Raw genomic sequence first — 16,981 nt, forward strand, 5'->3', positions numbered from 1 at the left:
AACTGGAGTGCCTGCATTCACGAGTATTTATCTAAAAATCAAGGTGGGTAATTTGACATGAGTTGGGTCATTTAGCATTTCAAGTGGTAGAGCTATGTTCTATCTTATGGAGGCTTAATTGATGTCAATTAGCAGATCCAGATATAGTCATGTAGGTCCTGGCTCCTAACTGTATGCCTATAGCATATGATAGTATCAAAGATCTACAACATGTATCTATGATATATGGAACCTTGGTCTGGATAGAAGTCTCGATCTGCGGAGCTGCAATTCCTGTATTGCTTGTCTCGGGCCTCGGAAACCTGCGTATCATCAAAGGCACCAGTAGAAATCGCACAACAAGGTGCAAATCTGTATCACAGTAGGATCAACCTAAGCTTTATGGGTATATGGACCTTTAAGATACTGGATGCAGAAGTTCAGGCTATAAGCCAGAAATAGCAAAGATATTTAGGAGCTATATTTTAGACCTTCTGCCCATGATATATCCGCCCTCTATCGGTGGTTTTGTGAGTCGAAAGCGTCATCCGAATTTTAATGACAACACCGACTTTCGGGTCGAAATAAACACAGATTTCTGTGCATTAAAACACCCAGAGTGACCTATGAACCGTGCATATCAAAGTTACGATTACTGTAAGTATCCAAAACTTATGAAAATGTTGTAACTTCACCAAATGAAGCAAAATAGCGATGGTATTTTGGCCGACGGTGCTTTCGTCACGGTCTGTGCACAACAACATGCATTCCATGCATGGAAGCATGCATTCGTCATGTCGTAGTGGATCGACTGCATAATGGTTCGTGAGGAAGTGTGTAATACTGTTCTTAGTTGTTTGTGCAGATGCTTGTGTCTCGAATATTGCTGCCTGACTCGTTGATGGTCACGTTACTTTGGACTAGTTGTGTAACTGCCATGCAGTGAATGTAGGCGTGTTGTCACTGTTGACGTTGTTTAATGTTTTTTGCCGTCAACACGTTGCCGTTTGCAGGCCATGAGTCACTTGCATCTGCTCTACTGACTGTTTGGTAGTTGACAAAAGGTCAAGGAGATCCCTTCATTGTAAGAAAACAGTGACACTGCCTTGCACACACCATCATTCATGATTTACATCATTTGCTGGCTGGCTCTGTTAGCTGCTCAGTCAGTTATGGACAAACCGTTCCGTCATTTCCGGGAGTGAAGTTCCGGAGTGCCATTTTGCAACAGACTGTCGCCAGACAGATAAATACTTCTCATCCCGCGGAAAGGGGGGTGAGAATTTAAGCTGCTCACTGCCGGCACCATGGACACGGAAGTGCGTACCCCTCTTTTTGTAGTTAACCAGAAGAGAAGTCTGACTTCCCTCGAGTCCTGAAATGCTTGATTGAGAGAGTCCAAATTAAGAATCCTTCACTTAATACAAAAATCAGGTAGTGAAAACAATGCCAATGGATTGGGAGGTAGTACCTCAAGTTGGCAGAGCACTGCATATCAAAAAGGTGGGGAAGCTTTTCAGTGCCTTGCCCTAATTTTTGATTATTTTATAGTGCATTGCTTGACATTTAATACTTCATGTGTAGAAAGGTCAGATAAATGAATAGATGAATAAATTTCAGAATGTGTCTTCTCCCATACATGTACATTGATGTGAAAAAATTCTAACATTGGTGTACTGATGGACAATACTTAAAATAATTATAAAGGCGAGCTTTTCTTTTTCTGATGCATCTGTCCTGTATATTAATCATGGGGCAGCATGCACCTGCAGCCACAGTTTGTACCTATTCAATATTCATTCTCATTATTCACCTAGTTAGGACTCCCTAAACATTCTGATACTGACAGATAGAACGACTTGCCTAACTTCTGCGCAGCAAACTCCAATATGCGTTCATGCTTTCGTTATAGACCTAATGCCCATGACTCACTCACAGGAATCAATATTGGAAGACTGCATCAGACCATGCTTTCGTCTATCAATAGTTTCCTAGTGCTGTAGCACTCAGTGTTGACGAGCTGCCAGGGAAGTGGTGTTCTGATATTTTCAAAATTGAAATTTTTTTGCATTCAACGAGATGTGGGAGTTATGTAAGTGTGTTGCATATGATATTGTATTTAATGGTGGGAGTCCATGATGGCTATGCATCTTCTGTCAAACCCATACAACTGAACAACATGGCCAGGTCATGGTGGTTGTCGTCGTTATGTTTTCCATTTTTATCATCCTCCCTAGGTAGATTTAATATAGACGATTGTAGGGACAGATGTGTGTATTCAAATTGAGATGGGTGCTGAAAATTGCCCTCTGTCAATTTTTAATCCCCAATTAATAGTCTGTCTAGCAGTAGCAGTACAGACTTTGTTGGATTGATTGACTGCAGTAGCAGGGGTATGTAGATTCTTTCACCTTGACGTCTGTTGGGTGAAATTTGCTGTTTGTTTTTTTCTCCTTCTCTTGACAGTATAAGTTGAACGCGATGTGCAGCCAGAATGACCTCTATGCATTTTCTCTGTTTTGAGAAAATAGCCAATAGATAAGGTTTATGTTCTACAATCTGATGTAGGCCTGTCGCTTTCAATTTTGAAAGAAACCTATGTGGCACATTATTTCAAGCTTTGGTAATTTTTAAAAATGGTACTGTATACCATCCAATATGTAACTCATTTACAATACATAACACATGTAACAGGCATGACAGCCGTTGGCTTACGTTTTTGGTACCATCCTTCCTTGGAAGTCCCCTCGGCTCAGGGCCTTAATATCTAGGATGGTCAAAACAGCTTGAAGGCAGTTTTGAAATGAAGGGATGAAAGTTGTTTTTCAAAGCACATATGTTGCGGTTACGCCTGGGGTTGTCTGTTGTCATGACAGCATGTGCTGATCGCTAAGAGCAGAATAAAACGTTCTGATATGAATTATTGATGCTAGAAAACCATGACAATGGACATCCCAATGCAGCATATGGCCTATTAAGTGAAACTATGCGCGTCTGGCCTCGTGTTTCCCAAAAATGAGGATGGTAAAATCAGCTTTTCTGTCTACGGTTTGTCTATTAGGATACTAGCTTCTGGCGACAAGCAGATAAAGAGCAACCTTGCCTCCATTTAAGGAATCGATGCTTTCTGGTCGCATACATCTTTTAGTAAAGTAAAACAATTAGCAAAAAAATTGGGTTTTTGAAGAACAAAAACTTTCTTAATAAAAGAAGGATCATAATATACATGTAGTACTGAAGACGGAAAAGGGTGTACCTGTCCCAACGTCTGGAACAAAAAAGGTCCTGTCGCCCTGTCCTGATTCTTGATGAGAAATTATCCCAACACAATCCACTGCTTGTCTTGAATCCACTGAAGAAAAAAAGTGTCCGTCTCAAATCTTGACAGAATTTTTGGGCCCATCCTGGAATCTCGATCATATCAATGGGTAATGTCTAGTGGGTCAGGTCATTCATTCCCCACTATTCAGTCTGAGTTGAAATTAGTCAACATAATGACACCAGGAAATGAAGTGTATTAATATATTGTTTTTATGAACGCGTTTAGAAAACCATGGCCTACATTAGTATTTCACTTTCAGGATAGTACATCCGCACTGTAATAGAGAAATGTGGCCATTTGTACAATCATCATTATCAAGTCTTAAAACGACATCAGTAGGCCTATTACATGCTATCACCATGATAGCATTACAAATACGATTATGAATGAATTTAAACAATGCTAGTCAAAACAATCCATTGGATATAGTCCAATAGTATCAAAGTTACCAACTGCCGTCACTATCGCACCACTTGTCATTCAGTAGACTTTGTACTGTATTGTGCATAGATGGCATATCTTTCTGTGGACAGAGGTTTGGGTTTGTAGTACGCAATAACAGCCAAGGCTATACAAATCCATTGCCTGATTGACCATTTTACCAAGATGAACACACATGTTGATAGACGTAAGTACATCACAGTGGAGAAAAGGTGTCTGTTGATCGATTTTGACAACCCTTCTGTACTTGAGGTGGGGTCGTTTAGAAGCAGCAGGAGATATTGCTGGGCTGGTGGTACTCTGGTTTGAGGACTGACAGTCGTGACAGTAATGGCCTGTGTTCTGCCCCTCTCCTAGGTGCATGATGATATGACCAAATATGTCCTCCTGCCCTACTTACTTACTTTGTCAACTCGAGGGTTTTTGAGTTCCATGCTGCTGACTTCTGCGCATTACTCATGCCATGATAAACTTCTTATTATCACCATGGTAACAGACATTACACCAAAGAAGCATTTTGTCCTGGATTGTCCTGATTGTGTGAATCAGGATTTTGGATTACTGAGGTCTTAGGATCGGAGAAGTTGATGATGATACATGTTCAGTGTCAGTGATGCTACGAACAAACCAAGCCTTACGACATATGTATGTCATCCCCGCCGAGACTGGAGTTATAATCTTTCAACCATCAAAACAATTTCAACACAGTGAATCAGGATGTGCTATTCTTGTTGAATACTGCGGAAACATTGAATTATGTGAATTTCATATCTTTGCAAGCACCATAGATTTCTCTATCTATATTGTATTATGTCCAAACCCTGTCGTCTTATGGTTAACGGACTTGACCATGTTGACTGCCAGTCAATAATGAGTTGTTGGGTTTGGGCTCAGTCCTTGCTTGGACACGTTCCCTCACCAATACTGTCTACTTGGGTAATCTCGAGTCATAAGGTAATTTGCAGAGTGCTTGAATTTCCCCATTCCTTGGGTTTAATACATGTCCCTCCCAGGTTGGCCTTAGTTAGCAGCATTATTTGTCAAGTGCAGTCCTTATAATATTTGAAAATATTTCTCTTTGCAGTTATCCAGAGCATGTCTGATTTTGTCCACTATCTTGGTGGTCACCTAGGGGCGGTGGCAGTCGGAGCCATTACGACTGCTACTGCTGCCTATCTCATCAGCAGACCAAAGAAATTCAGACCACTGGTCGATCTCAATAACCAGTCAAAAGAGGTTCCCGTAAGTGTTTCAGTCAAATTGCAACCATATTCGCACTGCCACCCATTTTGTGCTGTGTTTTATGTAGAAATAACAGTAATACAGACTGTTTTGTCTGCTAAGAGGAAACATGAGGGGTGAAAAGGGAACCAGCAGAATATCTGTTGCAGTTGGTTATTAGGCGCAAGAAAGCATTTACATGTGAAAGAAAGATGGTTATGGGAGTGGGTGCGGGAGACAAAGATGAACCCGTCAAGTAACTGGTACTTTCAAAACTTAAAAAACCTTCTTTCACAGATTTGCTTAAAATGCCCAAGTGTTTTTCTTACAGGGTCTCCACTTGGCGCGTATGTCAACTATGTGCACAGATGGTGAACTGAAGGAACGGGCCTATGATGATGTTGGAACCATCTACCAGGCTTTCAGGCGGGGAGCTCGAGTCTCAAGTAAGTCAAAAAGTGTAAAGAGCTTGTGGACATCTGTCAGGAGTCTTCTTTAGCAGATTTTTGATGATTTGCATTGCAACTGACATGAATAAGTTTATTACACAAAACAGATAGTTTTCTCATTGGACTTTTTACAAATATTAAAAGTAAAACACTTATTTCCAGACCCTCACCAAAATACTAAATAGTCACCTCATTATGATCTTATTAAGTCTATTAATGAATTTTATTGAGTGGAATTACCCTGTCATCAAGATGGGGACCCCATATGGTGCTCGTTATCATACTTCTTGTGCCTGTTAATGTCGACTACGGAACAGATGGGTTGAAACACATCAGTGACATCTTTTTTCAGTACATAAATATAGATACACTCCACACATTGCTACATTGGCCCTAGACTCAACCTCTAATTGAGTAAAAGGTTTTCCTCTCTGTGGTGCATTGATTTTGTTGCTTGTGAAAAAGTGGGGAACCCATCTGTTTCTTCGGTCGATTATACTACTTGTACATGTGTTTGTTAATGTGGATTATGTCAGCTTAACATCAGTGACATCTTCTTACAGTACAAACATATAGATACATTCCACATTCCACACTTAAATATAGAGCCCTTTCAACTGAAAATTGACCGATGTTCAAAAGCGCTAATTTTAAGTGAAAGTTTTTTTCTGAGTGATACATCGATCATATTGATCATGAAAAATGAAATACCACAGTATCTATGTTATAACTGTAGTGTACCTACCAATCTGTCTGATATGACATATATCCGGAGATGTAGATTATAGAGATCAACAAAATGTTTGATCACCTTTGTGCAACATCTTGATATCAGATTTATAGGTTTTAATGTATTTGATGTCCTGTGTATACATCGATACTGCCTGCTGAGGTGTTGACCTTCGTTTAGTTTTGTAAATACTGTGGCAGTGGGTCACTGAATTGATGTTTCTCACTTTCTTTTTATAGACAATGGTGAATGCCTTGGCTGGAGAGAAGGAGGAACGGGACCATACAGATGGATATCATATAATGATGTAAGTCACACTTGTGAAACAAGTCGTCCCAGGATTGTTTTACTCCTTTTGCATTCTCAGAATCCTTAACAGCATTTGAAAAATTGAAATCTATCTTAAACTTGAAATCCAATTTCATTTTTGTGTATGTTCTTTAGATCCATTTTTTTCCAGTAATAAAAATTGATTAAACAATGTGGTGCAAAGAGGGCTGTTAGCTTGTGATCGCATACCCCTGCTCTATTATCAAAATCTATATATAATTCTAGGTGCTCTCAAAATCTGCCAATGTAGGAGCAGGTCTCCTGGAGAAGGGCCTTGTGCCGAACCACAACACATTCGTTGGTATTTATTCGCAGAACAGGGTGGAGGTAAGAGATTGCATCGTTGATCAGGAAATTTTGTGGTGCTGAGGTAGAGTGGATAAAGACTCTGTAATAGAACCATTGGGTTGTTAACCTATGCATCTAATATAATACCCGTGTGTGCAGTCATGTATGGGGGTTTCCAGGGCAAACAAACGCAGCAATTAGGTTAAACTGTTATTCTGTCTTTGGACGGTCATGTATGTTTTTCAGACAGTCATGTGTCGACCAGTCAAAAAGTACCCGTGATTTTTGGCAAATTGTGGCATTAAGAGCCTTGTATCAGCCACAATGTTCAAAACTAATGCTTGTTATTATTTGCCCTTTTAGTATGTGGTAACTGAGTTGGCATGCTACTCCTATTCCATGGCCATTGTGCCCCTGTATGACACCCTGGGACCAGATGCCTGTACATACATCATCAACCAAGGTAAACTTACATTTTGTAAAGAGGTCTGTTATCATTGTAACTCAAAAAGAGCTGCTGCTAAGTCAGCGCTCACTTGAGCTCAACTCATTATAAGGGAGAAGCAGTGACCATATCAGGGTTTGAACCATAACCCTTGGAGTGAGACGGATGCCTTATAAACAGTACGCAAACGACCAGTTGACCTCCCTGTTCTTAAAATAATCTGTGCTCTCGTGTCCCTTTGCAGCCGATATGAGCCTTGTCGTTTGTGATAACGTCACCAAGGTGAATGCTCTTCTCGACCGTATAGAAGCAACACCTATTCTGAAGACGATTGTTGTAATCGAAACACCTGATCAGGAACTCAGAAAACGCGCAGAGAGTCTTGGAATAGAAATTGTCTCATTTTCTGATCTTGAGGAACTCGGAAAGAAACATCCAAAAGAAATAATGGTAAATATAATGCTTAATACATGTACATGTATCACTGTTTAGGCGATACCATATCGTTGTCCACAGTGGTCCATGTTGACATTGCCTTATTTTGTAAGGCACGATCTGTCTAAGAAACAGGTTGGTAAAGAGGTCTTGCTAAACCAGACGGTGCTTGCAAAATGCATTTTTGCCTCTGTCCAAAGATGGCCGTCTCCAGTGACCAGCTGAAGTACAGCGCACATGCGTAACTTGCAAATTAAAACCGGGTATTCTGTCTGCCTTTACTTAAAATGCAGTCCAAGCCAATTCAATTTTCACAAATTCTTTCCTAACCAATTCAATTTTTTGCTTGTCATTTGGCAAACAGTTACATATTGCCATAGCATGTTTTCTATGCCGTTGTGACATGTTCAAAATATAATTTCAGCCTAGCCAGCCTGATGATCTGTGCACGATATGCTATACCAGTGGGACAACAGGGAGTCCAAAAGGGGCTATGATCACCCACAGAAATGTCATCGCTGGAGTATCGGGCTGCCACTTGACACTCGTGAGTAACATTCAATGTTCTCTGTTGTCATACATGTAGTTATAACATAAGATTAAGATAGCTGGTACAGCATCAATAAACCCACACCAAATACTTTCATCATATGTGAGGAACGTTAGGTAAGTTATTTATGAGAGTTCTCTGGATTGTTTCCAGTCTTTCTCTCAAATTTATGTTGTGATCTGCCAATTATGTGTCTTCTCTTTGTCATGTCTTGCAGGCACCTCTCGGTGTTGGCACAGAGGACATAATCATATCATATCTGCCCTTGGCCCATATGTATGAAAGAATCAACCACGTAAGTTTTGACCACATCAGCTACATAGCCATTGCTAATTTTGAGTAAAATATCACCTGCTTTCTCTGTACCTAGATGAGGAATTATGAATATGAATGATTTAAAGGTCGTAAAATCCATCATTTGTCTGGGTCATAAATTTAACAATTTAATTCATGAACAGATGCTTCAAGAATCAGTTTATGTACATGAATGTTTGTAATTTTTTTGTATTCTCATCCAGGTCTACACGTACATGAATGGAGCCAAAGTTGGCTTCTTCAGCGGCGATGTAAAGAAGCTACTTGATGACATCCGAGAACTCCGACCAACCATGTTCCCAACAGTCCCACGGTTACTAAACAGACTTTATGATCAGGTCAGTTTCATTTCATGATTCATTGATTGTTCTGTTGAGCTCTGAGGTTTAACCACTTTGATACAGGAAGGTCTATTCGTTTCACCGCACACTGCAGCGTCATTTGCGGCAAAGAGGTATCAACCACATGCGTTGCATCATGCATCGTACCGCACTGCAGCATGAGACCAGTATTTCGGTCCGTCAAGAAGCAACCCAAGTGCAGCCCGGTGTTAAAAAACAACAGCAAACTTGAAATTTCAAATCTTCAGACTATTTTTTCAGGTTATGGGTCAAGTGAGTTCAAGCTTGTTGAAGAAGATTTTGTTCACTGTTGCTATCAATCGTAAAACTTCTGAGCTGTCAAGGTAGGTTCCTCAAGTGTCAAGTTTCATGCAATCCATTTGGTTTGGAACTGTAGCCACACATTACAAAACCAAAATCAAAAAAAGACGACTATCAGTATCACTAATATCTGTCTGATCCTCATCAAGATCAAACTTTTCAGGCGCGCATACCATAATCTTCAACCAGACAGTTCATTTTATTGCTGATTTTATTTCGCCTGATTATTGTCTTCAGTGGTATCTTGAGAAACAACAGCATTTGGGACCAGATCGTCTTCAAGAAAGTCCAGATGGTCCTTGGTGGGCGCCTCAAGTTCATCTGCACAGGATCTGCACCAATATCTGACAAGGTACTCGCCTTTGTCAGATGCGCTGTTGGATGCCCGGTAAGTAGGTCCCCATATAATTTTACTCCAACTTTTGCTAATTAGATACTTATCAACAGATGGGCTCTTAACTAATATATATTAGCGTGTATTCAAAAAGTGATAAACTTGATGTTGCAATGCCTATTGTAAATTTCTGCAAGCTGTGGGTCGCTGTTGATTTTTTCACCTACTTGCTATCATGAACATGTTGAACATATATTGATGTGTTTTGCTCAATACTTCTCCAGGTCCTTGAGGGCTATGGCCAAACTGAATCGGCTGCTGTGTCTACCCTGAGTGTGATCAGCCACAATGAACCTGGCCATGTTGGCCCACCTCTACCGTGCACCATGATCAAACTGAAGGATGTCCCCGACATGGGATACAAAGCAGAGGACAACAAGGGAGAGGTAAGTCTGTTCAATGTTTGAAGGTCAAGTCTGTTTGTAAACTTGTTTACATATTGGCCATGCGTCCTTTGAATCCAATGCAAAAGAAGGTTCCTAGTGTCTCTGCCAGGGCAAACAACGGGTCCCATTGAAGTGGACAGTAGCTAGCGATGGAGTCCTCTACCTGCATGAAGACAGTCACTCGGCCTCTACATCCAACCATAGTACCATGCAAGAATCATTCAATCTCATAATTCTTTGACTCGCATTTTGTTCCAGATTTGCTTCAAAGGTCCAAGTGTTTTCAATGGGTATCTGAAGGATCCGGAGAAGACTGCAGAAACTCTTGATGAAGATGGCTGGTTACATTCGGGTGATATTGGCATGTGGTTACCAGTAAGTAATGAAATCACTTGGCAATTAATACTTCGAATTGTGATCTGCAGGATTTTACCTTGGGTCACTTGTATTAATATGTTTAACTTCGTATATTTTCAGAATGGCACTCTCAAGATCATTGACCGAAAGAAAAATATCTTCAAATTGTCACAGGGCGAATATATTGCACCGGAGAAAATTGAACAAATCTATGTGAGGAGTATGCCAGTAGCTCAGGTGTTTGTGCATGGTGATAGCTTACAGGTATGGATGATTATTATGACAGTGTATCTAAAACAACCGTCTGCATAACAAAAAGATGAAAATGTGAAGTAATGTATGTCAAAGAGTTTAGAACGATCTTACTGGCTAAAAAACTGCCAGGATAATATCACCTTTCAACATATGCCTTGGGGCTCTCTCATCTGATGCCACAGGTTTTCAAGCTTTCCTCAACCTCAAGTAGAATGTGTGTGGCTGAGTCAAATTTCATTTTGTCCGTATTTCAAAGAACCAGAGGCTGGATTAAAAAGTGTTGGTGTGGCCCCTTGGCTATGAACTGAACCAACATTGAATTGTTCCCTTATTCCTTTCTTCTTTTTCCAGTCATTCCTTGTTGGTATTGTGATTCCTGACCCAGACCACCTGATGAAGTGGGCAAAGAATACGCTCGGATTAGAAGGAGGCTACAAACAGCTTTGCGAGAATGAGGTTAGCATAAATATTTTGTATATTGCCTCAATAGACTTACCTTTTCATCAATATTCATTTTTTTCATAGTTTTCTTGCTCGAAAGCTCTTTAGCTCCACAGCTGCTAACACAAAACTTAACTTTCGAACTTGGCTAACAAGAGATTCAGGCCAATAACCTCATGGAGAGGATTCCTTCACTCTATTAAACCTCTAGCCACCATGCATGCTCACCAGATCATCTGAATAGAAAGAAAAGAACAATAGCGTTGTATCTGTTACAACTCTCATTTTGTGTTTGAACCCTTTGACTTGTCTCTAAACTATAAATATTGTTGTAATTGCAGGAGGTCCAGAAAGCCATTCTGGAGGATATGACCTCAATTGGGAAGAAGGCTGGTTTAAAATCATTCGAACAAGTGAGTAGAGGCCTATTTGAAAATACAAAGTATACTGAACACTTTTGTCAATTCATCAACTTAACAACTTCTTATGTATGTGTGGGGTGGTATTCCCAATGTCTGGTACAAGCTTGTAGAATACATAGCAAACCATTATCTAAAACCTGACTACACATGATCTTTCCCAACAAACTAGAATCGGTCAGTTTTTAAGTTAATAACACATGGGTTTGTCTTTGCAGGTGAAAAACATCCATGTACATCCTGAACTCTTCAGCGTTGAGAACGGCCTGATGACACCCACCTTCAAGAGCAAACGAAATGAAATTCTAAAATACTTCAAACAACAATTGGAAAATCTGTACACCGTCGCAGCGTTATAAGACACTGTCAGTGACATGTACATTCTGTGATGTTAAGGAAACTGAATACACTTGCGGAGAGAGACAGTGGGGTTTTTCGATGGTTAAAAAAGGGCATTTTCCCTGTGTGGGATTTTCTCTGATGAGGAAAGTAAAGAACTAGTACAGGTTGGAACAAAAAATGGCTTGTCCTGATAGAAAAGATTTCGATGCCTGTGTGATACTGTTGGACCTCTTAATTTATACTTTGCCTGCGACTGACATATTCTGTCATTATCAGGAATGCCTTTCGTGACTCATGCTGTCCATATATATCTGAAAGGTAGTCGTAATTACAGAGGTTTTTGAAGAGATACTAGGCTGAGATAAGGAAGCTTAAAACGTGGTCTTCTCCTGGTTGTGGAATTCCATTCCACTCCACAGGTGATTTTGCTGGTTACTCAAAATTTCAGTAAAAAGGGGAGTCAGAAATCAGGCCTAGCATGTTGCTGGCGTCATGTTTAAAGTAGAGAGGTTCAAAGTGTGATATGAGAACGAGGTGACATTTTGCTGACGGATATCACCACGTTCTCGCATCAAAATCTGCACCCCCCTAGTAAATTAATCCTCAATTATACCTGTCTGTGAAAAGAACATTGTCATTATCTTCCACATTGCAGTATTCTTGATGGTGGTAATTCACGACCATGCCAACATCACTTCGGCACTGTTCAGCAGGGCGAATGAGTTGTAACTGTAAGTTCTTTTTTTTTGCATGTATTTAATGTAACATTGAAAGATGATACTATGATCAAAACTTTAAGTTCAGCACATGTATGGATGCCACTTACCTGGAGTCACACCAGTTACTAGTGCCCAGCAAACATACGATTTTTATTGCAGCAATTATCACTGCGATGTGCAATGAAAAAGTTGTTCTCTGTTTGGAACCTGTCGATCGCTGGCCTTGATAATCATCCCAGGCCCAAGGAATGACCACAAGTTTTGTACTTGTTGTAAATATCATGGATCACTGCAATAACAAACAGGCACTTTAGGAGAGGTTCTGACGGTGGTGTTCTGTCTTGTTGGACCAGGCTGCACTGATTTCATGTCAGTTTTTGATTTAAAGATTGAATCTCAATTTAAACATCAATTTTTGTGTTAATCAACGAATCGCGTGGAAAGATGCAATATTAAAGCAGTCCAAAATCCGTGAAAAAAGCATAATTCTTTCTTTCTTGTGCTAACGTCATTCTAGAATGTATTTATTTTATAGAAATTCATAAAAAATTTTGTTTGTACGTAGAGCTTTATAAATTCACCAGTTAGTTTTGCCAATATATTATTAGTCGTAATGTTCTGTTCTTTGTAGAACGCCACGAGAGGATATTTTGTTCTTTTGATTTGGTAGTGATTATGCAATTACTTAGAAAGTATCACCACCCCCCCCCCCCTATACCGGCCACCACCCGTATTGCTTAAAATATTGTTCTGCTTTTGTCAAATAACACTAACAGGGATGTGGCAGCACTACAGGATAAGCATTTTCTTGGACTACAGTTGTAATATTGGTTTTATTTTTGCTTGAGGGTCACATTGGCAATCGGTCAAATGCAGTCTAAGTTTTGACACTACATTGCATTTACCTCATATTTTTTTACTTATTCTTGCACATTCCTTCTTTTATGATCAGTTTGTTCTTTAAGTGGGACCACTGATTTGGTAACCTTGTGAATGGCCTCTTGGGGTCTCCCCTAATGAGCCTAATTGACCCCCCCCCCCCTCCCACAGACAGACACATTTATGCACTTGCACACAAGTTTACTTTCACTAACATTGTTGTGTCTTGGGGCCTCCCCTGATACATTTGATGTTTGCGTGACTTTTATTTACGCGTTTACAAATAGCCATGAGAATATATGACTGTTAAGAAGAATACGTAGTTGAAATAACTGTTTGATACAGGATTGTCCAAACACAGTGCTTGATGAACTGGCAGTGCACAAAACCATGAAATAATATGGCGGTGAATTTTTTTGGATATGTTTAGTATAGATTAGAAATAGAAGAGAATCGCTATTGACCAAAATCTTGTAATATTGTAAATAAGTTACAGATATGTTCAACTTCAGTCCAGCTTGTTTGTTTTGCATGTAACAAACTATAGCACAGGTAGTGGTAGTGGTATAGGTATTGGTAAAGAATGTGATATTTTCTTAGAGTAACATGTTGGTAATTAGATGGACATGAGTTAGGAAGTATTCTTGGTCTGAGATTCTTGTCTCCTGGGCTTGTTTGCACCTATCAGCTCCCAAATGCCCTAATTTTTCATCAATTTTGATGAAAATATGTGTTAAGGTCACAAACAAACTTTCATCCTCACAGATTTCCAGGGGAACATTCCGCCTAAATCTTTTGAGGGGGGGAGAAGTCCCCTTCTCCTCCTCCGTAGGAAACCCTGGGACACTGTACAAAGATTACTTATTGTCTTGATTGACATTACTGACGATTGTTGTCCATTGCCATCCACTCCACATGTATATTCTGAAATATTGTATCTTGTATTTATTAAATTGTTCTGTATAAACACTAATTATAGATCGAGGCCTGTTTTGTTCAAAATGATGTTAGTACTAACGTGGTGTTGGTACTTTCTTTACCTCCTTGGACATAACACCAATTTAACATCAATGTAGTGAAACTGCTGGTTCGAACTACCCAGCCCTAGCTACTTGAAAAGCTTGACTTTAATCCAGCTAATATTTTGCAGTTTGATGTGTGCCCCACCCTAGAGTTCCCAATCAAAATTGCCAGAAGGATTGGTGTTTTGTTTTAAGAGCATGGTGCTTTGTATATTTTGACCCATGAACTGGCAAAGGTGGGCTGAGGACAATGTGCTAAAACCGGCATTTATTAATCTATTTTCTGTTTACCAGTATAAATGGCCATTCCAGTAGCACAGCTACGTGTATCCTGCCTTGCACGATGAAAAATCATGATTTATGGGAGGGGCTATTAAAAGATTGGGTTCTACAACAAGTATCAAAGTTGCTGTAAAATTTGTACAAATAAGCAAAAGTGAAACTGTATGATAGGCAACACACATGCTTCTGTTATTGCTGTAAAAAAGCCTTTAGTAATGCTATAATTCGTCGAGTTTGAATCCTACTATTGAGTGTCGTAATCAAATGAGGCAGCTATTGATGATGTGTGATCAGACTTGTACAGTTGATTTGCTGAGGGCTTGTCCCTTAGATAGGCACAGCCCAAGGTAGTCACCATCTTAACGGATATGAAACACGAAGTAACCCAGGCGCAGGTGTGTCAGTTTTGTAAACAAGTTTTACGCCAGCAGATTCCGTGTATATCAACTTGTTGCACCATGAAATGAAATTCTATTTTCGAATATTCCATGTTTCCTTACTAATCAACCACTAATTTCTCTGACCATGCGATTATATCGTGACAGCGATGAACTGGCGTGGCATGCATGCACCCTGTAGTTCCTTGGCACCCACAAAATAGGCACTCCTGCAGCCCAGGTGACAAATTGTGCGAGTTTTCTGTTGCTGCAGGACACTCAAGTCATGATTTTAACTTCAAAAATATATTACTTCAAAGTAATACGTTTTTGCATGTGTACTGATAAAGTTCTGAATTATTGTATTTCTCATGGGAGTTTATTTGACAAAGCCCAATGGATGGAAATGTAGTCCAGCTTTATAATGCATTATCCACTGTATAGACGTATTCAATGCTTATTGTTGTGCTGAAGGAAAGCTTTCCACATTTGGAGTGAAATTACCAAAAGTTTAGAGAACAAAATGTGAAACCAATGTTCATGAGAGCAATGTGACAGGTGGGAAAGAAATTGCATCCTATCTGATGTTACTGCAAACATCTCAATTATATCACAACACTGGCCTAATATTTCAAACAGTAATTGATTACAATCTGACGTTAAGGCTACACGTACATTGAATATGAAAATATTTTTGGTAAATTGTACCCCAGGTGTGAAAGGTTATGCATCAAGTCTCTAAATACTAAACTACATGTATTTGAGTTAATTGTACCGTGCATGTTACTGGTCTCTATCTTGTAATGAAATGATCTATATCAGTTTATTTATCGGTGATTTCATGTCCAGCATTTGAGAGTTGACCATAGGCACCACCATTTTGGCTAGAGCTTGAAATCCTGAAGCAATTCAAAACGAAGTGAGTGCCAATTTCAGGGGTCACGGAGTCTGTTCCGTGTTCCAGAGAACAGCCTCCCATGTTTTAAATGGGCATTCAATTCCTTTTGAAGGAGTTCGAATTGCTTTGGGATTTCAGATTCTAGACAAAATGGTGGTGCTATGGTCAACTCTCAGTTAAGCGCCCTGCTAATGAATGGGTGAGATTTAATGAATATGTTATTTGCAGGGTGCTTCAAGGGCACCGTTGTGTTGTTTTTGTTCTTGCCTCTCTGCACTGATCTCAGCTTTAAGTTCAAAAAGGTGTGGATTAACTTTTCTGTAGAGCGCATTTAGACATGTAATGCTTAATGGTCAGACTCGATCTGCGTGCCACATCTTCATGTTGTTGGATCCACAAATATTTGCCATTTCAAGAGCCATTCATCTGCAAAATTCATTACTAACAGCTCTACTGAACAAACCATTGTGGTTGAATGGGCAAAAGAGTGTCTATTTTAGCACAATATTCAAATATAAAATTGGAGTTAGGCATTTTGTTAATGAATGCTTTGTTGGTATCTAGTGTTGGTCCATCCAGTTATCAAATCCAGTCCTGGTGGGTCAGTCGGATTTGAAATATGTAATAGTCATCATACAGAAAGAAGGGAACACAAACAAAACTAGCAATCCTCTTAATTATGTGGATTAAGAGTATTTATTGAAAGAAAAGTAGCTATACTATATAATTTCTGTCTTGAAAGGCTAGTCTCCGAGGGCCAAGTCAATGTACGCATTCATTTCTTTGGCACCCATCAATCGGTTGAGTATGTACTAATAATATTATTGTAAGTAGGCCCGTTCATTTTGTGTCTTTTGACTCATTCACCAGACATTTTATTATACAGTAAATAAAGAGAAAAATGTGCTAGATGTGTTGTACTTTTCAGTCTGTTTCCCCGCCCCCTTCAGTTGGGTGCACATGCTTGTTCCAAGATATTGGAGAAGTACACCTTGCCGCTTTGGATATACAGAAGTATCATTGCCCATTTTCTGGTGTGTCTT

At 39.6% G+C, this 16,981-nt stretch overlaps 1 protein-coding gene across 4 annotated transcripts; it reads left to right on the top strand.

The window, feature by feature from the left end:
* Positions 1 to 10: 10 nt before the first annotated feature.
* On the top strand, positions 11 to 16,847 carry LOC135486168 (long-chain-fatty-acid--CoA ligase 1-like). Of its 4 annotated transcripts, none has more exons than XM_064768788.1 (18): positions 11 to 43; positions 4,827 to 4,984; positions 5,295 to 5,409; positions 6,382 to 6,449; positions 6,698 to 6,799; positions 7,124 to 7,223; positions 7,450 to 7,655; positions 8,065 to 8,187; positions 8,408 to 8,485; positions 8,709 to 8,843; positions 9,108 to 9,190; positions 9,405 to 9,555; positions 9,786 to 9,947; positions 10,206 to 10,322; positions 10,425 to 10,568; positions 10,911 to 11,015; positions 11,342 to 11,413; positions 11,638 to 16,847. In XM_064768788.1, the coding sequence occupies exons 2-18, from the start codon at positions 4,838 to 4,840 to the stop codon at positions 11,776 to 11,778; spliced, it is 2,049 nt and encodes a 682-aa protein (XP_064624858.1). In that variant the 5' UTR covers positions 11 to 43; positions 4,827 to 4,837; the 3' UTR covers positions 11,779 to 16,847. The 4 variants fall into 4 exon arrangements, with proteins under 4 accessions (XP_064624858.1, XP_064624830.1, XP_064624847.1 ...); XM_064768760.1 differs by lacking the exon at positions 11 to 43 and adding an exon at positions 508 to 636; XM_064768777.1 differs by lacking the exon at positions 11 to 43 and adding an exon at positions 2,044 to 2,071.
* Positions 16,848 to 16,981: the final 134 nt, after the last annotated feature.

Source organism: Lineus longissimus, chromosome 1 (genome assembly GCF_910592395.1).
Source record: "Lineus longissimus chromosome 1, tnLinLong1.2, whole genome shotgun sequence".
NCBI lineage: Eukaryota > Metazoa > Nemertea > Pilidiophora > Heteronemertea > Lineidae > Lineus > Lineus longissimus.

Excerpts from the sequence above, each read along its gene's own strand:
- LOC135486168 (XM_064768760.1), top strand. The coding sequence starts at position 606 with ATGAACCGTGCATATCAAAGTTACGATTACT. Across the intron at positions 637-4,826 it reads ATATCAAAGTTACGATTACT|TTATCCAGAGCATGTCTGAT; the intron begins GTAAGTATCCAA and ends TTCTCTTTGCAG. Across the intron at positions 8,844-9,107 it reads TAAACAGACTTTATGATCAG|GTTATGGGTCAAGTGAGTTC; the intron begins GTCAGTTTCATT and ends CTATTTTTTCAG.